The 23,334-nt window shown below is 33.3% G+C and overlaps 4 protein-coding genes across 8 annotated transcripts; 1 reads left to right on the top strand and 3 right to left on the bottom strand.

The window, feature by feature from the left end:
- Window positions 1-7,738: 7,738 nt before the first annotated feature.
- LOC128873153 (solute carrier family 12 member 9) lies at window positions 7,739-12,420 on the bottom strand. Its single transcript, XM_054116499.1, has 10 exons — window positions 12,120-12,420; window positions 11,663-11,947; window positions 11,418-11,552; window positions 10,780-11,117; window positions 10,497-10,710; window positions 10,152-10,421; window positions 9,866-10,073; window positions 8,999-9,787; window positions 8,465-8,893; window positions 7,739-8,359 (listed from the first exon to the last, which is right to left on the bottom strand). The coding sequence occupies exons 2-10, from the start codon at window positions 11,934-11,936 to the stop codon at window positions 8,161-8,163; spliced, it is 2,856 nt and encodes a 951-aa protein (XP_053972474.1). The 5' UTR covers window positions 11,937-11,947; window positions 12,120-12,420; the 3' UTR covers window positions 7,739-8,160.
- A 147-nt stretch (window positions 12,421-12,567) lies between these two features.
- On the top strand, window positions 12,568-14,688 carry LOC128873155 (enoyl-[acyl-carrier-protein] reductase, mitochondrial). The gene is made up of 5 exons (XM_054116506.1): window positions 12,568-13,144; window positions 13,265-13,501; window positions 13,570-13,791; window positions 13,893-14,123; window positions 14,200-14,688. Exons 1-5 carry the CDS (start codon window positions 12,953-12,955, stop codon window positions 14,428-14,430), a joined length of 1,113 nt encoding a protein of 370 aa, XP_053972481.1. The 5' UTR covers window positions 12,568-12,952; the 3' UTR covers window positions 14,431-14,688.
- Window positions 14,689-14,755: 67 nt separating this feature from the next.
- LOC128873156 (protein OSCP1) lies at window positions 14,756-16,793 on the bottom strand. The gene is made up of 4 exons (XM_054116507.1): window positions 16,084-16,793; window positions 15,672-15,991; window positions 15,322-15,599; window positions 14,756-15,253 (listed from the first exon to the last, which is right to left on the bottom strand). Exons 1-4 carry the CDS (start codon window positions 16,193-16,195, stop codon window positions 14,890-14,892), a joined length of 1,074 nt encoding a protein of 357 aa, XP_053972482.1. The 5' UTR covers window positions 16,196-16,793; the 3' UTR covers window positions 14,756-14,889.
- Window positions 16,794-16,936: 143 nt separating this feature from the next.
- Window positions 16,937-23,035, bottom strand: LOC128873154 (cilia- and flagella-associated protein 410-like). 5 transcript variants are annotated; one of them, XM_054116504.1, is made up of 10 exons: window positions 22,759-23,035; window positions 22,204-22,350; window positions 21,249-21,416; window positions 20,814-20,976; window positions 20,478-20,549; window positions 20,165-20,284; window positions 19,803-19,907; window positions 19,184-19,486; window positions 19,007-19,099; window positions 16,937-18,921 (listed from the first exon to the last, which is right to left on the bottom strand). In XM_054116504.1, exons 2-10 carry the CDS (start codon window positions 22,230-22,232, stop codon window positions 18,811-18,813), a joined length of 1,164 nt encoding a protein of 387 aa, XP_053972479.1. In that variant the 5' UTR covers window positions 22,233-22,350; window positions 22,759-23,035; the 3' UTR covers window positions 16,937-18,810. The 5 variants fall into 5 exon arrangements, with proteins under 5 accessions (XP_053972479.1, XP_053972476.1, XP_053972478.1 ...); XM_054116501.1 differs by having other exon boundaries at window positions 22,204-22,269; XM_054116503.1 differs by lacking the exon at window positions 19,803-19,907 and having other exon boundaries at window positions 22,204-22,269.
- Between the last annotated feature and the right edge of the window lie 299 nt (window positions 23,036-23,334).

The following is a 23,334-nucleotide window of genomic DNA, read 5'->3' as shown; positions in this document are numbered from 1 at the left end:
CCTTTCTGAAACGTTTTCCCAACAAATTTTCACCAAAAAAAAAAAAATCATCCTACGCGTTTAACGAGAATTTTATGAAGTTTTTACCTTTGTATGTTATTTGTAACTTCTGGGGTGGACGTATCGTTTGACCTTTCTGTGAACAGCGACTCCCACTCGAAAAGCATTTAATGAAATTTTACTGAATCTGGTTAAACGTATCGAGAACATCCACGTAGTCTGGAGCAAACATATTATACGAAAAAATTAGTAAAATGGTTCTTGCATGTGCCATAAAATCTAGAAAGGGTTGAGGGTGGTGAGGTAAGAGGGTCGAGTTTACGCGACTTGGTGGAGCGTATCGTTTAATATTCAGCAGGGAGCTTCGCCTAATTCCACGTTTTTACCTTCGAAAACAATTCCATACGTTACATCCAGGTATGCACGAGGAAATTAGTGATTCCATGAAACGACTATCAGCGCATTCCTTCGCTGTGAAACCCTCTCCTAATTAGATTCAGAGAATCGTCTGTTACATTTCAAAACGTAGGAAAACGATGATGCCAAACTGATAGCACTACACACATTAAAATCGAAATTCGACGTAGCCGTTGGCGATACCAAAACAACAACGTTCTACGGAACTTCACCTCTTGTTTACTCGTCGTGAATTAACGTTCGTTAGCCCTGGCTGTCCTCGGGGGAATAAGCAGGGTCCTCTGCGACGATCTGAATTAATACCGCCGTGGTAGAAATGTCGTTAATGAAAACAGAACATACCCACGGCGTGCAGTCAAATGTCATTGCCTGGAGTCGCGCTCACCCCTTAGACAACAGGATTATACGCATACAGTAAATGTTAATGCGAGCATATGAGAGGACGCTGAAGAGGTAGGGAGCAAGCAACCGCAAAATCCCGAGTGCAATCACTGTTCAACGTGTAAACGAAACCAAATCGTTGTGCGCTGCAATCGAAACGCGAAAAGCAAGAAGATGAAACAAGGAAGAAAACGAGGGACGAAGCCAGGATTAAACTTCGCGGCAGAAATGGCGAAATAGTACGTTTAATTACTTGGAAAATTGAATTTTTTTTAATTGCAATTTGACCGTCTTAGATCATTCTTGTGATGTACCTGGAAAAGCACAGTCTGAATTAGAAAGTCATTCTTAATCTAACTGGACACCATAGACAAGTGTTTCCCAACGTGGGATCTCGCGACAAACACAATTGTTCAAATAAACGTAGTCACACGTTTCCAGCACTCGTATCGACCTATTATTTTATACATTTTGATCTAAGCAATTACACGTTCCTAATCTGATTTATTCGAAAACATTTGCCTGTTATATTGTAATTACGTTGCGATACCGTGTAAGTTCCGCATTTGATCGCTGCAAGATCCAATTAGAACTGAGCATCCAAAATCACCGAATTCTCTGTTCCGGGATATTATCGGCAACATGCACGAAGCCTTGCATTGAATTTAAATCGATGGCACCCAGCTTGAAATTCAAAACCTGTTTACGACCAGCAATTGCGCGCTCGTTTCGAGTCGTGAATTGCTGGATAATGTGCCTCTTGTCCGTTCGAATGAATTACATCGCAGTTTGTAATTTGTTCATAGTCGTTGCGAGGTGCGAGAAGAAAATGGGAACGTGTTTCTATAAATCGCATTTGTTAAACGTTTCAGATCGATTAATATATTATACTGATTAAAGAAACATTCTTTTTGTGTTACCTAAGCCGAGTGTTACACCATGTAAATATCAAAATTCCATTGGACTTCGTAAAAAAAGAAATGAGTCTGGAATACATACAACAAATTGAAATAATTATAGGTAATTTGAATTTGAACATTTACGTTTGTTTATATGACAAAGAACCACAAATGTGGCATCAGAACAGAATTGCAATACCAGATCGTGAACGAAAGGAAAAAGGACCGAGTTTCCATGTCACGAGGATAGAAGGGATGAATGAATCGAGGGGGAAGTACAGATGGGAATCCATGGGCGATAATTAATTCCATGTCGCTGGCATATGGTGCTCACTGGGATGGTATTTCGAATTACCATACGTAAGCTATATTGTTCACAGGGACGGATGGTCGCGACCTGTCGCGAGCAGACAGGGCGTTTAATTGACTGAGTTAATTCGAACTAAACAATAATCAAAATAGTTACGAGACCCAATACTTCGGTTGGAGGTTAACGAAAAGCATTTTCGTTTCACTTGTTCCTCTCTGTTTCGCGCCATGGGCGTCGATAACGACTGCTAACGTCGTAAAGAGAGAATTAAGTTTGTACGAAGCTCCATTACGCGAGTGCATTTCACTTCCATCTTGATAGCGCCAGATAGAAGACAACATTCTCAATTATTGAATGGACATAGAGCGTGATACCAAACGGCTGAAAGCACTTGTGCGCTCGGTAGTCATTAAAAACAATTAACCTTCCCCAGGGTATTGAAATCTCCGTAGATGGTGCTTGCAAGTAGCAATGAATTTTATGACACACTTAGATTCAAGAACTATGGAATAAATTATTGCTCGAGAAAGGAATAAAATTAGTTCAAAATTGAAGTTTCAATCTACACATTTATGTTCAAAATAGAACAAATATTCTAAGTAGAATAAATATTCACGGTTATTGATTGCTTGCTAAAAATAAAAAAGGTATCGATAAAAGAACAACTTTACGAAGAAGTAATTTTAAACTGAATTTCAACTGTACACATAGATGTTATATTATTCATCGCATTGAAATCAGAGTTATAGTCAAATCTGATAAAATGTTCGTAACGAAAGTTCTCCGACAAATGGAATATAAAAAATATCAAACTGATACTCGTTATATTGTATTTTTTTTTTTTAAATATACAACGGATAATAGGAACAATGGATGAAAAATAAAATTATTATTAAATCCCAGGAAGTTCAACAAAAAGTGAAAAATACAATCTATATCTATATTCAACGATGTAGCAACGAATGAAATTTCACATTCATTGTTTCCTATGGCTACAGAAATAATGAGTAACAAACCTAATAATTTACCAAAGTAAACTATTACAATATAATGTAAATATTGAGTCGGCCCCTCTAGGTTCGTCAAAACTTTACCATTTAATGTCTTAAAATTCGTTCCGCGATCTAGGAAACTCGAACTTTCCACAAGTTTCTCGAAAAGTGACCATAAATTCAGCGCGTTTGGAAAAACGTTCGCAGCTATGACCTCGTATCTCGCGCTTTTGTAAAAATTTATTAAAAGGAAGCCAGCGAACGCTGGTTCCAATTACAATGGGATACCTTTTAAATTGGAAATTCACTCATTTCTCAATGACACTTGCGTAACAAAATATCGATTGCAATATTATCTATCGCGTAATACATTACACTTTCGTTTATATTGGCTGGGTTACGCAATCGGTTTCCATCGGATGCTTCCTCGACGAAAGACGAACGTTGGAATACTTTTTCAACTTTGAACGAAGTCAAGCCATCGATGCAGCTGGTTGTTTTGTTAGAAAACGGTCGACAACGATGGTCCGCGGCATGTTTCCCTGGAAAAGTAAGAAAACGTAACGGCAAATGTAAATAGAAAAGTAAAATGAGAGACCACGTAGGTGAGCCAGACATGTCTGAAGATAAAAAGAACTCGACGAGAGACCCACTCCGTTGGAAACTGAGCGAGCGAGATTGGATGGAGTGCATATTAACCTCCCAGTAGACCCGCGATGAGGTCAGATAGTCCCGACTTATTTATTTGTTTCTTGGAGACGAGATGCAGGAAGAGAGAAAGTTGAAGGAACCATTGAAGAACCCACGGATTGAATTCGTGCGCTGAAGAGTGAAACGTTTCAGCGGGAAACTTGGAAATTAGAAAATTGTTCGGCCGAGAAATAAAATCTTCCCATTCGTTTCGTTTCTCTCTGAAGCTTCCGTTTTATGCATATATGCATATATGCATGCGTTTTATGCACCACTAATGCTTATTGGAAAGAAAATGATAAGGTATGAACCTTATCATTTTTTCAAGATATTTTTTGTTTATGCAATTGTTTCGTACATTATTCAATTTAATTCCATCTAAAATATATATTGCATTTAATTGAACAAAGTGTCTTTATGACTAGTCATGTGTTCTATCACAGTAAAAGTAGTCACACATGTGCCATACATCGATATACTTTAAATTAGTATTAAATTGTACATCGGGTGGTCAACCCGAGATGGTGTCGACCGCGTATTGGACGTTGGAACAGTTTTTCAAGATAAGAGACCATCGATGGATAATCAAATTTCTTATTTCGCTCACAACGAAAACGCCTGCCATTAATTTGACTTCAGCATTGAATTGCAGCCTCATGGGCGATAAATCAGGACCTACTAACGAGAACGTGGAGGCGTGCACGTGAATAATGATCGCGACAATCTGCCACCCGATGGTTTACCCCGAAAATTTTCCCGGGGAAATCCGTGTTGCGTTACCGATGGAAATGCGCAGTTTAAACAACCATCCGGGCATGGGAGCGCGTTGTATCGCGTTCGAGAATTGCATCCGGTCGGTTGGCCACGTTTCTTCGTCGGACCAGCGCGGATTTAGTTATTCTTGTCCGTGAGGCGTTCAGCCTGTTCGTCCGCGGGAAATCCCCCGGTTGCGGCTGGTGTTGAGCCACACTTTTTCGTACGACGCTGGATTAGAGCGAAGATTGCGCCTCGAGCTTAGAGAATTGAAAACTGTTGCGAATTTTGCGCGGCAATCTGCGAGGGAAGCTTCCAGCTCTTACTCGAATTAATTTAACTCGGAATAAAACGACGATGGAGAAACACGGAGGGATTTACCTTCCGCTACCCTTTTCGAAAGATATTAAGAACCCATGTGGACCGTAGATTAGTCTCTTGAATGGGTACTTTGGAATATTCAAAGGAAATTCAGGGCTACTCGATCCAGTAAGATTAGAATTCTTAGGAGACAGACGAGTGATGATACTAATTTCGTGTATATCCTAGATTTACACCTGCGATCTTCCTCTTTCTTGATAAAGTTTTATTTATATTATACTTGCGAGACCATAGATACTTTTCATCCTCTTTGATATTTAAATAGATCTTTCAATCTTCAAATTAAATAAGTAGCCCTTTCACCAAATATCTTCAACAATATTCGATTCGATCTTTTCAGTATTGAATGGCGTTTCGTGCACTCTGCCGACTGTGAACATTAATCGCGCAAACATATCTCAACAGGTTGAAACAGAAGGATCGACTAGTCTGGAACAGGATGTACTGGTGTAATGGAATTTAGGTCAGCCTTGTTTCGATGTGTATGCTAACCCGCTTTTGTTGGTGTCCCTGCAGTTTTCCAATCCTACACCTCGGCAGAATCGCGTTACAGTTTCCAGTCTAATCGAAAGGGAGAAACTTTTGGTAACCTGTTTATACGTAGACGACGCAACGAGTTGACGAATCTTAACCGATCTAACCAAGTCATACGTTTAATACGACGATAAATAAATTGTTTAATCGTAGAATACTTTCCATGCGGTGTACAATATCGTTTTGTTGCTCTGTAATGGTTATTCGGGGTATTCCAGATAGAACAGTTTAATGGGATCAATTTGATAGCACTCGAGCACTGAAATGAATCAAACGGGATTGTTTTACAGAAGCATCGAATCGTGTCGCCCGTTATAGGCATACGACGCGATAGAATGCGTCCAGCATCCGGGACATGCGAAATCAATTTCCACGGCGTAAATAGGCTTCGGACGCATCAATCTATTATAAAATGCTAGTTATACCGGACGACCCATTTAAACGCGAACAACGGATCAGTTACTTCGATACCTGATCGTGCGCACTTCAATGAACGATGATCGTTCTGTTCACCTGCGAGCGTTACGTTTATGCAGGTCCGATTGATGCGACGAACTCTCTGTTGCTGTCACCTAGAAGGGCGCAGACATCACATTCCTGGCACTCTGCCGAGATGATGTTGGCTCCTCCGATTCGGTGTTGCCCCTGGAAAAAAATTGAAAAATAGGGGGAAAATGATGAAAAGAGATCCAGCCACGACTACCTTCGTGAGTGACATCCAGGATAAACCGTTACCGTTTGTTGTTCCATTTAGTCGACACCTTCCCATCCTCCATATATAAATACTCCTACGCCCTTTGGTAAATATTATTCGGAATCGCTGCAGCAGCATTCTTAGCACCAGAGTCGTCAACGACACTACCGCATTCCGAATTTACATATTCAAATCGACGACAGACCTCCGCTTCCGACTGTAAAATCATTGGAAGAAAAAAGAAGAAGAGGGCTGAAACTTGAATGGATATCCTTAAGGCCCTCAGGGGCTGTTGCATGCGAATATGCAGCCACAGTACGGGCTTAGCGAACCCGGGGTACCCTAGCTAGATGGGGGCCAGTGGGTCCCGACAGACGTGTACAAAAGACAAGACTGACGTAAATGCAATGTACAGAGTTACGATAACGCGAACTAAGGCAACATTAAGAAGTTATGCAAGGCGAAGTATTGCCAAGAGGAATAGAAATAATTATATTGCGATGTATGGATTCAGTGCAATAACTGAAGTGACAGTTATGCACTTGAAAAAACCAAGGAAATAGATATCCTTCCATCTATACACAAGCGAATGAAGATGGTTATTAGATCAAGGTATGGAATAAAAACTTTAAAATTTTCGCTGCTACCGTAGTATACGCATTAGTGCTCTTGGAAAGCTCGGAAAAACCGAGCCGCTCGGTTCGAAAGCGACCAGTTAGGAACTCTAAAGAAACGAGCGGCTCGAATAAACGAGCAATCCGAAAAAAAGGAACAGTTTGAATGTACTCTAAGGTTACCGAATTGTTTAACTCTTTGTCGACGGGAGCATTTTTAAGCTTAACACAACGAATGCGAGGAATATTATTTATTTAACCCTGTGCACCCCAAGCGTTTTCCTTTTTTTTGACTCAACCATGATTATGCTAACCAAGCAGCCTTAAGTAACGATTGAAATGCATCGGAGGATGCAGGGGAATCCAGGGGAATGAGCAGTACCATAATTGTTAAAAATTATAGTTACTCATTTATAACATTCATTGCATTCATGTTTTGCTATATATAAAAGCACGAACGCAAGTTAATGGACAAATATTTATATAATTTTATATCGTAGTTGTTATAATTCAACTTCTAATTATTGATTTGTACACTAATAATTGACTGATGTTAGGTTTTTTAAATAAATAAAAATACCGAAAAATATAGCGCCATCTCTCGGCGAACTGCCCAAGTTTATCGTGAAATAGTTCCAATTTCGCACCGCTAGATTGCGCCAGGTGTTTGTTTTGTTTTATTTATTTAAAAAAACTAGGCATTAAACAATTATTAGTGTACTAATCGACAATTATTAGTTGAATTATTATGGTTGGAATGTAAAACTACTTTTATATGCAGAGAAAAGCAGAGATTTTATGTTTTGAATAATTTCATGTCGGTGGTAACATCTAGCGGCATAACGTGGAAACTATTTCGCAACGGACTTGGGCGGTTCGCCGAGAGGTTGTGCCACATTTTTCGGTATTTTTATTTATTTAAAAAACTTAACATCAGTCAATTATTAGTGTTCACTAATCCACATAGAACGCTTCCCGTTCATACTGTACAAACATGGTGATCGTTCATCACTGCCGTAGATTAAACACATTCAATATTCATTTAACTATATAATAATTTGGATAATGAAACGTATAAACATCACAAAACTTTTATTTAATTTTATACCTATTTCGTGATTAAGTGCAGTACAAAAAAGATGGTATAGAAATAGTATCATATATGAAATGTGTCGGGATAAAGCTTACATACATATGTCTTAATAATGATATGTTATATACTTGAAAAATATTCGCTTCTGAAAAATCTCTTACAGAATAATTTCGTTATCACAGCAATAAACTATATTTGTTTTAATATTAAAGTTTCCTTATAGTTGTAAGAAAGTATTATTAGTATGTAATTAGTCATAAAACTTTACAGTTGTGATGAAATTATATAAAAAAATATGTCTAGAATTTGTCTAATTTATCATTAAATAAGTTACTCGTTAAATAATACCTTCTTTTACCAAAGCTATACAATGCAAATTTCTTTTCCTATATGTACATTTTATTATAGCGTGGTCGATGTGACGGCACTAACCCCATGCACTAATACTATAGGTGGTAGATCAGCTGTCAATTCCGTTAGCAGTTGAAGATATTGACGATACATAACACTTTCATCCCACGTAGTTGATGCTGGTGGCGCAGGCAAATAAATGAATGTTGTTGCGGTTTGGGAAGATTCCTGTCGAATTAGTTGATTAACACTGAAAAATAAAGTTAATAAATTGAAATTAAAATATTTCTATTCAAATCTATTATTTAAAATATCAATTTATTAGTCAGACGTGTGTTCGTAATAAAATATTTACCTCAAAATGTACGAGCGTGAAACATTGCTTAAGACGTCGTCGTTACTTTCAATGCCTGATTCATATTGACTTTCCGCTCTAGGTTCAATTAACGACCTACCCTTTAATCCGCGCACCTGTGCACCCCAGTTTGGAATTTTATGAATGGACGCAGATATTCTCAGCATGTTTAATAATTTCCTTATGCGATGCTCGTTAGAAATTCTTGGATATTCGCTGATCGAATTTTGCGAATCTGAGATACTTAAACTTGCATTGCTGTCTGTTTCGCAGTGGAACACTCTGAGGTGTAAATTTTTCCATGCAGGCACCATGTTGATGATACATGCGAGTTGAAGCATAAACAATGATGTTGTATCAAAGGGATCTTGATCCGTCGGTTGGAAAAAATTGACAGGCCATACATCGATATACTTTAAATTAGAGTTTCTGTAACAAAAATTATTCATAGCAAAAGATGATATAACGATACAATCAATTAAAAAATTTAATGCCGATTATATTGTTAAATGACAAAATTAATTTCATACTTACTTTGTAATTTGTAATTTATTTAATATGTGGAAGTTTCTACATAAACATAAATTTTTTTTCATTTTCAGAACATCCGAACACATTCCTACATATTGCACCGGATCTAGATTCTTCTCCGCATTTGTTTGCCTCAATGGGAATGCAGTGCTATTCGGAAATGTTGCAATATTTTCAAACATGTCTGTTGAGTATTGGGAATTAGTGAAGAAGTCTATTTGTGCTTCTTCATCATAAAAACCAAGAACAATTGTATTTGGTTTCATTGCTCCCATTCCAGATAATCTAATTAAATGATGCAGTCCTTCGCGTACAGTTTTTGTAATTGTCAATTCAACGAACGCTTTTACTTTCATGTGATCAATCAAACTGAGCCAATGGGGATATTCTTCTATGGTAGGATCAACATTTTGACCCGAAAATTCACCAACTTTCACATGCCCAATTACGTAAAGTCCTCCTTTTTTTAAATCATTTACAAAATCTATAAGTGGACATGCCGAACGCGGAGAGGCTACCATTAATAGCATCTGTGGTCGCCAAAATTTCACGTGGTCTTTACGCGAATCTAACATTAATAAATACTTTCTAACTTGGTGAAATATGAGTGCTTGTGATATACTTCCCCAAGGAGCATTCTTACTTGGAGAACATAAATGCAAAACAATGATTAATATTAAACATAGTATTATACTACTGGAAGCATAAATACTATTTATCACAAACATCATTATTAATGTTCCCAGAAGTCCAATTGTGGCTGTATGCCATGTAAAATAATTAAATGTTGGCCTGTAAAAAAAGTAAAAATAATTCTAATATTTTGCACTAATGTTTTGATTCTCGATATTCCACACAACCGAAAAATACCTAAAATTTGGAGCACTTGCGAGTTCGAGTCCAAGACAAGCCAAGTTGGTAGCCAAATAGCTTAATAGAAACAATACTGAATTAATCTGAGCAATTGTGTTCAAGGAACCTACAAGTAATATTATTTGAACTAGGGTCCATGAAGTCAGAACTGCAGCAATTGGATTTCCTTTCCATGTTCCGTGTGCTATAAAATTCAGCCCAGATCCTGTAAATATTAAAAATGCAGAGATTGAAGTAACTTAATAAATACAACAAAAATTTATAGTAAGCAGAATCAATTTACCGAATACGTTATCTTTTGCTAGCGCTTCTAGAACTCTACTTGATCCTATTAAGTTACTTAAACCAGCACTAAATGTTGCTGTTAAAATGCCAACTGCTACAAATGGTGGCCAGATATTAATTGGCATCATATAGATAAAATTATTTTGCAACAAAAACCGACTTGTAGTCGCAGCTGTAAGAATAGATAAGAAAATATAACATATAAATGTAAACAATACTGCTGATAAAGTTCCACGTGGAATGTTTCTTCCTGGATTTTTCAATTCGCCTGAAATAAGTATTAAATATTTAATTTCTGAGAATATGATTAAAATATGGTAACATAAATTGTTCATCTACTTGCCACTCATATTAGCTCCAGCCATTATACCAGTTACACCACTAAATAATACTCCAAAAACACTTGCAAAATCAGTCATTACCCCATTGCTTGAATAATCTTTACTATAGTTTGAATAAAGGTTACTCATAAGAGTGGATGATAACAATCCTGTATAAGTGCCATTAATATGTTCAGTTGCATTCTGAACTAGTGTATTTGCATCTGGAATTCCTACCTATAATAAATGAAGTAGTGTTTTTAAATCTTCCTACACAATATATCTTTCTATATTTTATATAATTACCTCCATGTATCCTTGAACCAAAAAGCTTATGAAAACACTTAATAGGCAAACACACACAACAGCCAAAATGGCAACACTAGTTTTTGCAAACATTGCTGCTCCTATTAAACATACTACTAAATTGGCAGTGTTTAGTACAGAACAGTATAAAAAACGCCACCATCTACCATCTGGAATAAGAGCACTTTGCCCAGCCAAATAACCAGATGGTCCAAAATTTTCTATTAATCCTTCTGCACAACCAGAAATGCAAAGTGCACTTGATACTATATTAGCCATAAAAAATAGTGTACCAATAGAACCACCAAATTCAGGTCCAAGTGTACGACTTATCATAACTATGAAAAAATTAATAAGGATAAAATATCTCACTGCAACTTTATTAAATCTAATTGTAATCTTCCTTCACTTTTTTAAATTGTGTTATATATTATAATTGAATTGCATTTTTAATAATTATACCAATAATTTGATAACAGACACAAAAGTAAAATAAACAGTTAAATGTTAGATAGAAGAGTGTGCTGGTGTTTGACACCTTATCTTACAAGATATAAAATTCATGACTAATGAATTGTTAATTACTGAAGATAAGAAGAACATGTAACATTAAAAAAGTAATTATTGTTCAAGGATACAGTAAGCCCCACCTCCTTCAACTGCTCCATTTGTTGAAATTGCACATACAGATGCTACAGTAAATACCAAAATTCCATAAGCAATTACAAATTGGGTCAAAGTTACAAGCAATCCTGCATTGCCCACTATATACCCTATAATGTAAAGTTTATATAATAAGGTACAGTCCATAAAAAAATCTTTAAAAAACTTTATTAATAGTAATTTATTCAACTAAATGCCCTAAAAGTTATTAAATTCATACCCATGCGTATAAAAACTAAGGCACTGAACATGGATAATGTAACAGGACTGAATACACCAGCAAATGTTCCCAAAGTACGCCCAATATCTGGACCCAAGCTACCAAACTCAACATATCCATCTCCTTCTGCTTGGTGTGCTCTTCTGATTCGAAAGAAATTGCTTAATCTATGAAAAACATTTCTTTCACGAATTAGAGGAGCTTTTTCACTCCCAATTTTTATATGTACAGGTTCATTATTTGTTGAACCTATTTCTGAAGCTATTTCAATCATTTTTTTATTTTCTAAAAGGACAATATTCAATTAAATATATATTTACACTATCAACTAAATAATATTCAACAATATAAGATAACGACGTTCAATTTATGTCAATAAAACAGTCAACAATTAATAGGAATTACAAAGAAAATTATCATAATAAAAAGTAGCACAATGAATACAATATTTAAATACCTTTGTTTGGACGAAGCTCCCTTACTATTGTATTAATAGACGTACTTGTTTCTTTGTTTACATAACACACTACAAAACTGACGTTACACGTAATTAAATCACGAAGTTATGATGTCATGTATCGAAATGTCAAATGACAACTAGTACCTACATAGCAATTTGAGGTTATCAAACTGCACCAGGAAGTGCTGGCTGTTACGCACTGTTACGCACTACTTACGACTTTCCACGAAACTGTTTTACAAAATTTTAAAATTATCTACTATTTATCTATATAACAAACACATTAATTCTTGCCGTTTGAGGGGAAAGCCTTGTAGTGCCATCGGTGGCGAAACGCCCAAGTTTGTAGTAAAAACAGTTTCCATTATTGATACACAAACTTGGGCGTTTTCCCACCAATGGCGCCACTGATGCTTAACCCTGCTTAGTAAGTGGTAACATTTCTAGATGCACCTATTATTTTACAATTGTAGGAAAATTTCCAACAAACATGTATATATGAACATGCGTATGTCATAAAACGTTGCGAATACTATATTTTTCTGCGCTCTGAAAGAACTTAAGCATTATTGTTTATGAATTAGATTTTATAAATGAAATTATACATATGTTTAGTGAAGTCATTACCCAAGTTTGGTTTCAATCAATTTATTTCTTTGAATCAGAAAATGTTTATTGATACATCATATTGAATTGCTATAAAATTCATCACGTTTATTACCGTTTATATAATATTATGATCTATTGAATCACTCCGATACTGTATTTAGGGACAAGTATAATTTTCCTGCACAGAGAATTATTTAAAGACTCATTTAAAAACGAATAAAATGGTTATGTGCATGAGAATGTTAGCTTTACCATTATCGCGAACTATTTCAACAAATTTTACATCAATTCGTCAAATGAGTATGGCAGTTAAAGCAGATTCCGTGAAATCCTTGTTTTACAAGGAATATGGAGAACCTGCAGATGTTTTACATATTACAACACAAACTATTAATCAACCAGAAAGTGATCAGGTAATTGGACTTTTAATTAAAAGGAACATAAGTAAAGTTTATAAAAAGTAAAGATAGACATCCTTTTAAACACTTGGCTGTTTGGTATACAACAAATTATGTAAAGTATTCTTTATAAAGGTGTCTGTTAAGTGGTTATTAGCACCCGTTAATCCAGCTGATATAAATACAATACAAGGTAAATATCCAAGTAAACCACCTTTACCAGCTATTCCAGGAAACGAAGGAGTTGGCGAAGTAATAGCTGTTGGATCTAATGTAAACAATCTAACTGTTGGTGACAGAGTTATTCCAAATGGTACAAATTTAGGAACATGGAGAACACGTGCAAATTATAATTCAGGAGAACTGATGAAGGTATAAAATGTTCTGAAATGCAATGCATGTTTGTAGTGTCAATGTTATAATACATACTATAACTTTAGATTCCAAAAGATGTTGGAACCATAGAAGCTAGTATGTTGAATGTGAACCCATGTACTGCATATAGAATGCTTAAAGATTTTATTTCATTGAATCCTGGAGACACTGTGATTCAAAATGGTGGAAATTCTGCAGTCGGACAAATGGTTATACAATTATGCAAAGTATGGAATTATAAATCTGTCAGTGTTGTTAGAGACAGACCAGACATAGAAGCACTAAAGGTACAAAATGATTAATGAATTAAATTTACATTTAATCCCTCCTCACCTGTGGTCAAGATATCTAGTGCATCAATACTTATTCAATTAGTCAATATTTTTAGGATCATTTAACAAGTTTGGGTGCAGATGAAATACTTACTGAAACTGAAATAAGAAAAACGCAAATTTTTAAAAGTAAAAAATTACCTTCACCAAAATTAGCTTTGAATTGCATATGTGGACAAAATGCATTAGAAGTTATGCGACACTTAGCCCATGGTGGTATTATGGTAACTTATGGTGGCATGTCCAGAGAACCTTTGACTGTTCCAACTTCTGCACTTATTTTTAAGGTAATTTATAAATTTGTACGACTATTTATGTCGTGATTAAATCACTTAACTACTAAGAGTTCAACTATATCTATAGGATATAACTGTGAAAGGATTTTGGATGACAGCATGGACAAAGACAAATATGAATTCCAAAGAACGCATAGATATGTTTAATGAACTAGGAATGCTATTCAAAGATAAAAAATTAAAAGCTCCACCACACAAGTTAGTTCCGTTTTGTGAATTTCAAGAAGCAGTCATGAATGCGCTTAATCTTGATGGTAAAACTGGAGTGAAGTACATTTTAGATATGACTAAATCTTAAAATGAATCCTTTTTTTGATAATGAGGACTTACAATTTTATTAATAACAGCTGCATTTCTTATGTATTTAAACTGTTACTACAAACATCAAACATAATGTTAAGACTCATTGTGTTATGTATAGCCTGACATACATCTTATAGTGTATTGTTGATCAAGATTTGAACTATATTAATTTTGTAATAATTTATTTTTAATTGGTATGATGTATTACTGGAAGTTTAATGTGTGTAATAAATTGAATATGATATGTTATAAATTCACGTACTTCATATTTAAATGATTAAAATGAAAATTTGGTTCACATGTTATAAAATTAATACGACTTTACTATTGTATGAAGAAATATTTATTCGTACTGTAACATGCTGGTGTAGAAGTATAGACAAAATGTACAAGAGAGTATTTTTTATTTATTGCATCATTATTATTAAATAATTTAAAAGTAAATCCAACAAAATTATTCTGCTTTCTCTAAGATCTCCAAAATCAACATTTGATGTTCCAGTTCCTTAAGTTTATCTTCAGAAAAATCTGCACGAACATTATCGAGTTTTGTTTTATATTCTTCATTAAATACAGTCTTTTCGTGTTTCGTAGCAGCCATATCATTTTTACTGTCTTCTTTAGGATCAGAATCTTCTACATTATCGGAATCGTCGTTTGATAATAAATTCAAAGTAAAAGGTCGTTTATATGAAGTTTCTTCGGTTCCCAATTGAACAGCCAACATACCAAGTTCTGCTTTTGCACCACAGTCTTTTAATTGAGCCTCATTTTTTTGCTTAGATGCCAATTTTGACATTTCATATGTCATTGAATACCTATATAAAATTTATCCAGTGTGAGTTTGTTTTAATAAAATTTGACAATTTCTTTATTTTATACTTACATGTTTTTACCTAGCAAAGTGCCGCGATCATCGCAAAGATTAAAAGAACCGCCACAGCAATGTTTGGAATCCATATCATGCAATTTCATGCCAGAATAACAACTTCTATTTTCTTCATATTTTTCATTATACTTATGATGTACTAAATTAAAACTACCATCGTCATTTTGCAATCCAAGACTGAGAAGAATAGATACTTTTACGCAATACGGCTTCAATAGTTTTAAACAATCGTTTCTGGCATTCCAAACGTCTTCGCAAGTTAAATGATCATAGAACTGTTTAATGGTTAATGAACTGTTCTCATAAATTCAGTACAAATTAAATAATAAAAAGTACGAAATACTTACATCAATTACCATATGATGTACCAATCCAATACATTGTTGTGCATTTGTATTACTGACCATATCGCGCATCGCATCTGTATGATTTAACGTTAACAGAATAACTTCTCTAGGACCAGTAGCTGCAGTTAACTGATACTTAACCATCATAGTCATTAAATCAAACAGTTTATTCATACTATTTATATCAAGTTTCACAATTGATGATAACACAACGCATTCCAAAGTAGATCGTAGGATAGACATTTCAGTCAAAGGTTCTTCCACAAATATAGAAGACAATATTTTGGGATTAAGTAATGCTGTAGTTACATCGTCTAATACTAGAAATTAAATGAAAATCTCGTGAATAAGTCGAAGTATGAATAATAGTAAAATAAAGAAATTATGTGATATAGATCAGTATCAAACTAGCCTTGGATAGTTTTATCAACACTAATCTTCTGTGCCTTCAATCTTTGTCGTAGAACATATAACATTTCACCACCCATATTTAAATAAAGAATTGGTGTTGTATGTAAAGACATTTTGTAAGAGATTTTGTTCACTTTCACCAAATACAAAGTACTTTTGCTTCTTTAGTACACGTATATCTTAGCTTATACATACCGTTGTCGTGGCGACAATTGTGTACATAAAACTAATCGACGCAATACACCTATATGCTGCGCAATATTTTCTAATTCACAGCCGTGGGCAATCATCCTTATAATTCTAAACATACGGTATTTCATCAAAAAGAAATAATCGATACAAAATTAGTTTGACAATTAATTTATTTTTCAAAACACAGTTTTTAATTGCAGCAAGTTATAATAATATACATTAACTAGAAAAAACAGTTAACTTATAGTAATTTCATAAGTAGTCCCAACAAATATAATATTTAGCAAATAATGAAGTTTTAAGTAACAATCATTAATCTCTTGCTTTCAGTCTATAACTTCAAAAATACTAATTATACAAAACTATTATACTTGGAGTGAAAGACGTTTCTTACCATTTTTGCTTTTATTGTACAAGTTTTTTAGAAACATTCTTTGGAGTTAAAAAAAGAAAAGAATGTTTCTTACCTGCGCTATGTATTAAAACAGATATTAAACAATTATTTATAATAGTTGCCTTTGTAACAGTATAAATAACAATAACATTAAGCGGTTATAAAATAATATAATTGGACGGTTATGTGTAACAAAAGCCCTTGTATTTTATACTTTTATAAAATATCTTAAATCTAAATTGAAAATTGGCTCAGCGAAGTGGAACGGTTTAGATTGTGGAAAAAATTTAGTTACTCATTTTCTTTGGTTTCTTTCAATATTTATCCATTTATACTGTACGAAGATTTCATTGCAAAAAAATATGCCATGCATATTTATCAATCTAATATTAATCTATAATACGTGCTACCACACAGGCTTATTCTCCTTTTGTCTTGTTTTCTCGACATATTGTTTTACTTCATACATTTAAGTACAATTTTATTATACGACTCAATAAATATTAATGAAATGGTTATATTCATGATTTGCTATTGAATGCAAAAATTTAGTTAGACGTAAAAATAATATGGAAAATAATAAGAAATGGCAATAAAATATAAAAAAAATAATCGTTGCATTAATATTTAATTGCAGTATTAACTTGAAATATTATTCCTAATCTTGTGTGGCATTTAAGTAACTTTACAAGTTAAAGAAAGCACTGAACTTGTAATTTCGGGATACGCTTGTATACGGGAAGTTTTTACAAAGGCTCGAATACTACTTAAGTAAATGTAAACGTGTAAAAAAACATATTAAAAATTAGATATCATATTTAATACTACTCAATAACTCGCCTGAAAACTCTTAAACATACTGTTCAAATATTTGCAAGTGCCTTGTACACATGTACATGCAACTATATTCGCAACTTATTGCACATTATAAAGATCAGATTTGTACAGATACCAAACCTATGTAAAATACTTAACTAAACGTTATCAAACAACGTTAAAAAACGTTTAATTCGTTATGAAATTTATCTTTCATTTGATGCCGTATGTACAGAACATAATTTAAATGTATTGTTAGGTTATAGTCAACAAAAATTTTTGAAAAAACAACAGTCGCGTAATACTTTGAACAAATTAATGTAAAAAAAAAAAAAAAACTATCAGAACTGCAACTTTATTTACTTACACGAATATAATAAGTGACGTTATTTCAGAATTGGTTTTTCAACATACTAAATTATCAATACAATAAATACTAAACTTATTTTAAAGAATGCAAAATTTGATCATTTTGATTTTTACATTGTTTACTTAAACTAGATTAAGATGCTGACATTTTGAGGGTATTCATGTATTGTATGGTATGCATATACATAGGGATAATTAATTTTTTCACCCTTGCAGAAATATCACAATCGTTTCTAATTTTATATATAATTTTATATCTTTTCTCTCAAGAAACCAGACGAAACTGTGTTACTTCTTTTAAGTTATGCAATGATTAGTTTAATAATATTTAGGATTCCCTCTAAACACACGTCTAAAAGAATCTTTTCAATTTCACGAGAGTATTAACGTAATGTACAATTTAACTTATAAATTATATGTCCAAGTACCTTTCGCCGATTGAATGTAGCGAAGAGGGACAATCGTGTTTCTAACATCAGGACTTTTTGACCTTCTCACACAATCTTGGCTTAAAACTCTGCACCCTGGACTCAAAGTTAAACCAGTAAACCCACCTCGGGGGATGCTATCACTGCTCGCTACTCTTCTAACATCATTGGCTTTTCTTTCTTCACAGTTACCGACTACTGACATTAAGTTATCCGGTACAGAGTCTCTAAGTTTATACACGCTTTGATTGTTTCCAAAATACCTCGGACTTGGATCGATTGATATATTTTTCGGACTGGTTTCCATGGATCCATTACGACGAATTTGACGTTTCTCATTATCATCAATTGAATGGCGGTCACGTGTGCGATGATCAACATTACAATTTGCATCGTTATCAACGCATTTAGAAGGAATTATTGTTGCATCGAGAGAATCCGAAAATTCTGGACTTGGAATTGAAGAAAGACTGCCCATGCGAGAGAAGGCAACCGTCCCCTGAGAATTTTGGGGACGGGGTCAGAAACATCATTCTTCCAATTCGTCCATTCGATTCCTAACAGCCATTTCTACCACCTCTAAGCTTGGGTAATCAAGCTCTTTAACTAAGCATAACACAGCTGATAATATGTTCGAGTTCTAAAATTGTTTAAATAAGTAAAAATAAGTAACCCATTGTTCTTTATATGCTTTGTCAGGTTTACATAATGATTAAAGTACATACCCTTGTAACAGGCCTTCTATGATAGTGAAATTGTGTCCTACATTTTTCTTTGTCAGAATGTCTCACCCATCCCGGAACTTGATTTGAATCTTCCTATAATATGGAGAAATTATTTAAACTCCATTTAATCTTATTTTTTAATCTAAAATAGTTTTAGATAACAACTTCAATGCTAACCCTCTCAACATTTTGATGGATTGTTGTTCGTCTAGATGGGGGTGGTGGTTGATGCTCCTCATAGTCTGACTTTATCCTCTGCTCGTGTTGTTCTTCGTAATCTGTCTTTAATCTATTATCATATTCGTAATTGCTTCTATCTGAACGTCTATCATCTATGGTTTCATTTAAGGAGTATTGTGCACGCGGCGACGTTGCTACATATATACGTTGAGTTGTTTCATTATTACTATAATCTGAGTAATTTCGTCTTTCATCATATTCTCCGTTTTGTCTTGAAACTGCTGGCCGGTCATCATACTCCTAAAAAGTATATTAATACAATGAAATTTTTCTGACTTTAATTGGAAAGAAATATTTATATTTAGGTGTAGTTAATTATCCTTAGATTATTGTGTGTGCGTATTCGTGTAAGTGTGGGTGTATGCGCGCATACATGTTCTTAGTATTATACTTTTATTTATATCTTTTCTACTTACTAAAGGAACACTACATTAAATTATAGTCACTAACTGATTAAATAGAGTAATACAGATATAACTGATGAATACAACAACTATCGAGGTATCACTAAAAACTACTACACTGCACATACGTTGTGCGATGCTATAAAATATACCTTCATCATTTGAACAGTGTTAGTGGTCACATTTTCACTGATGTTGCGTGACTCTGTATGTACAGTGTCATCTTTGCTGTGATTCTTTGACTGTCCATTCTGTGGCTGTTAGTGTATGATTGCAGATAAAAGGAGCAACAATATAATCAAGCTTATTTATTAAGTATTAATTTAGTTACTTATTCTGCTCAGCGATTACTAAGTGAAAAAGTTAATATATTACTAAGTTTACATAAATAATGAAAGCTATTCATTAAAAACTCAAATACACAGAGAATAATCAGGTTTCTTACACTTTCATGACACATGTAGACATTAATACAAATGTATTCTCATGCAAAATGTACATGTAATTGACTTACTTCATATGTATACTGATTATTTTGTGAATAACAATGAGGTGGTGATGCATTATAGTTTGCATTCCTACGATCTGGATCATGATACTCTTCTTGAGTATGCTGTGTCTCTTCAAAACTTCTCTGTAAGTATTAAAATAAAGATAGTGTTCTTTTATGGTCAAAAAACATTTTCTATTATAAACATGTGCATGATAATAATGTTGCATGTAAACACAATTTCCGTAATGAAAGTATTATAAAAAAATTAAATATATCGAACAAAGTTAAATAATTATAATTAAAGGAACTAAAGATAACTTAAACTTTGTATTACCTGATCACTCGAAGAACTATATCTTCGATGTCGTATCACTTCAGTTTCTTCAATATATTCAGTGACAATATCCTAATTATGTAAATGTTATTCAAGTGTTAGGATGTTTGTTAAACATAAATTGACATGATAAGGTACTTTTTAATAAACTTATTTTAGTGGAATTAAATAAAATCAGATTCAACTTTAGTATCAGTGTCAGTTAATAAAAAATAAATAGTACATATTATATCAATCAAATTATGAGGAAGGTTTAATAAAACAGCTGCATGATAACATAATGGGAAATTTTTTATATGAATATATTGCTAAGTATTGTTTTGCATGTAACCTTACTTCTGGACTAACTGTATCTGATTGTGGAGGAGATGCATCCATGTCAAGAGGATGAACCAAAATAGGACCTCTTGTTAATGCAGTTTGCACCTCTTCAGGTGAAACTACACTGTCATCAAGTGTTCGTAGGTTTGGTAAAGCTCTTAAAACTGCTAACCGATACCTATAATGGAATTAATTATTCCACACTCCCTTCAAATAATTAATAATTAACCCTTCAAGCATAACTTCACTTTCAATTCCAAATGATATTATACAGATTTAAAGGTGCTATATCACAAAAAAAGTATTAACAAAATAGATATGGATAATATCCACTTCAATGTTCTCAGATCAGAAAATTTAATTCATTATAACAAAAATAAAATTGTATGCATCTATACACTATACAAATATCAAGCTTGAAGGGTTACATGGCAATAGAATATATATTACCCATCTTTATCTGCACAAGGGTTTTCACCAAGCCACAAATTTCGTAAATTAGGTAAGCCTTGAAGGTAACAAACTTCATTCAAGTCTTTAATATCATTCTTTCTTACAAACAAATCTTGCAGATTTAGGCAATATTGGAAGTCAGCAAGAGTATTGATATTGTTAACACTGAAATCAATTTCAGCTGAACAAAGGTATATGACAATATAAAATAAGATATAAATTTTAGTCTTTATTGCAAAGTTTATATTATGTATAACAATATATTACATTTTTTTGAGTTTGTAAATAATATATTATTTACAAATTCACAGATACAATTATTTACAAATTAAACTACATATAATTTGTTATATTAAACTACATATTCTGGATATGAATCATTATATCAAGTTTACACACAAGCTAAAATGAAGGATAAGATTTACTAAGATAAAATATAATTATCTTGCAAAGAAAAACTTACACAAGAAACAGAACAAAATATCTTTACTTGTTAGATATATTATGAAAACATCCAGTATAATTTGACTTTATTTTCACATATTAATTTTATTAATATAAATAAAAATTATTAATACAATTACAGCTTTAAGACAATTTTTAACATTATGTGCATTCATTTACATAAAATTAGTTTCCTGTTTTTCTCGTGATAGTGAAACATATTACAATGAATTCAAAACGCGTGGGTAGAACAACCTTCTGAAGTTGTGGGTTGTACTTATGATCTTGAGTTTTATGTAAACCTAACCATAGTAGGAGTGCATTCAAGTTTCTGTGATATTAACAGATCTAAATGACTTAGATCATTGCTACAAATAGTACAATTCTCATTGTAGCATAAAACATGTAGCAAGGTTTGAACAACATTTCTAAGCACAAAACTATCAAAGAACATATAAAAAGGCATGTTTCTTAACATAAAAATTAAATGTTTACTTTAATCACTTACCTTAATGATAATACTTCCACATTTTTCATTTTCCGTAAAATGGTTACATCAGTTAGTTCATTACCCCTACAGTAACAATATACTAATATAAAATTATGTACATATTATGAAATTAGATATACCTTTAAAGAATTTTCACAATGAATTCTAAAACAATCAATACATAACAATACGTTAGTTTATTCAATAATTACAGTATTATTTTATGTGAAAAGAACAAAATTCATATCATTTTCTCAGAACTTAAACTTCATTTTTTATGTATATAGTGCATTTCAGTATAATCCTATGCAGTACAATCAGGCAAATAAAGTTTGTGATTATTTCCTATAAAGTGAAGATTACAAACTATAATAATACTTCGACCATTGCGATAACTATTTTTTTAATCAGAACATTGTAACGAACTATAAATCGTATACTTGCATCTATTTCAAAGAATATTTAGAATCACTGAACTTGTCACTTAAAGATTTTAACGCGATGGAATCGATTGATCACTGTAGAACGGATAACAATTTATTCGAAAGGTGTAACATTTATTTAAATACTTACCAACAATTAAGTTTCTTTACAGCAGAGAAATCGGATACGCGTGTCCGAGCCACTACCATCTCCTCCGTCAACTTCACCATAATTAGATTTATAATTTATATACAAATAGTGAAAACAAAGTAACAAGGGGAGGTCCCGTGGATGTTAGAAGTGATTACAAGAAAAACCTGATTTAGACCATTACGATGAATTTTTCAACCGTAAATCGAAAGATGCAAACAAAACCTATCGCCATGATGGTTCGTCATCGACTATGGTCGACTAGTAGAAAAATATGGTAACGGAGCTTTCACAAAATACTTGATCGTTTTCCAAGAAACACGCATGTGTGATACACCGTTAACAATATAGTATAGATACGCAACTCGCTTAAGTTTCCAGTATTCTAGGGTATGTTTGTATTTGTTTACAAATCGCTGAGTATTGTACATAAGTACATGCAACAAATAATGTAATATGCTATGTGATTTATGTAATAAATTAAATCTATAGATGCTAGTAAATTGAATTATTTTCTTAATAATTGAAAATACAGGGTGTCCCAAAAATGTTGTAACACCTTGAAAGAGATGGTTC

The sequence above is a fragment of the Hylaeus volcanicus genome, chromosome 3, assembly GCF_026283585.1.
Source record: "Hylaeus volcanicus isolate JK05 chromosome 3, UHH_iyHylVolc1.0_haploid, whole genome shotgun sequence".
Lineage (NCBI taxonomy): Eukaryota > Metazoa > Arthropoda > Insecta > Hymenoptera > Colletidae > Hylaeus > Hylaeus volcanicus.
This window is presented reverse-complemented; position numbering and strand designations above follow the sequence as displayed.

What these genes read in the sequence shown, in the direction of transcription:
- LOC128873153 (XM_054116499.1), bottom strand. Translation starts at nt 11,936, where the DNA reads ATGATTGAAATAGCTTCAGAAATAGGTTCAACAAATAATGAACCTGTA. An exon ending in TGAAGGAGGTGGGGCTTACT is followed by an intron (nt 11,118 to 11,417) that starts GTATCCTTGAAC and finishes ATTTTTTCATAG; the next exon opens with TTATGATAAGTCGTACACTT. An exon ending in GGCTGGAGCTAATATGAGTG is followed by an intron (nt 10,422 to 10,496) that starts GCAAGTAGATGA and finishes TACTTATTTCAG; the next exon opens with GCGAATTGAAAAATCCAGGA.
- LOC128873155 (XM_054116506.1), top strand. Translation starts at nt 12,953, where the DNA reads ATGGTTATGTGCATGAGAATGTTAGCTTTACCATTATCGCGAACTATT. An exon ending in ATCAACCAGAAAGTGATCAG is followed by an intron (nt 13,145 to 13,264) that starts GTAATTGGACTT and finishes TTCTTTATAAAG; the next exon opens with GTGTCTGTTAAGTGGTTATT. An exon ending in CTTCTGCACTTATTTTTAAG is followed by an intron (nt 14,124 to 14,199) that starts GTAATTTATAAA and finishes CTATATCTATAG; the next exon opens with GATATAACTGTGAAAGGATT.
- LOC128873156 (XM_054116507.1), bottom strand. Translation starts at nt 16,195, where the DNA reads ATGTCTTTACATACAACACCAATTCTTTATTTAAATATGGGTGGTGAA. An exon ending in TGTTGATAAAACTATCCAAG is followed by an intron (nt 15,992 to 16,083) that starts GCTAGTTTGATA and finishes TTTAATTTCTAG; the next exon opens with TATTAGACGATGTAACTACA. An exon ending in TACATCATATGGTAATTGAT is followed by an intron (nt 15,600 to 15,671) that starts GTAAGTATTTCG and finishes ACCATTAAACAG; the next exon opens with TTCTATGATCATTTAACTTG.
- LOC128873154 (XM_054116501.1), bottom strand. Translation starts at nt 22,838, where the DNA reads ATGGTGAAGTTGACGGAGGAGATGGTAGTGGCTCGGACACGCGTATCC. An exon ending in GTAAAGAAACTTAATTGTTG is followed by an intron (nt 22,270 to 22,758) that starts GTAAGTATTTAA and finishes TTGTTACTGTAG; the next exon opens with GGGTAATGAACTAACTGATG. An exon ending in GTGGAAGTATTATCATTAAG is followed by an intron (nt 21,417 to 22,203) that starts GTAAGTGATTAA and finishes AATTGATTTCAG; the next exon opens with TGTTAACAATATCAATACTC.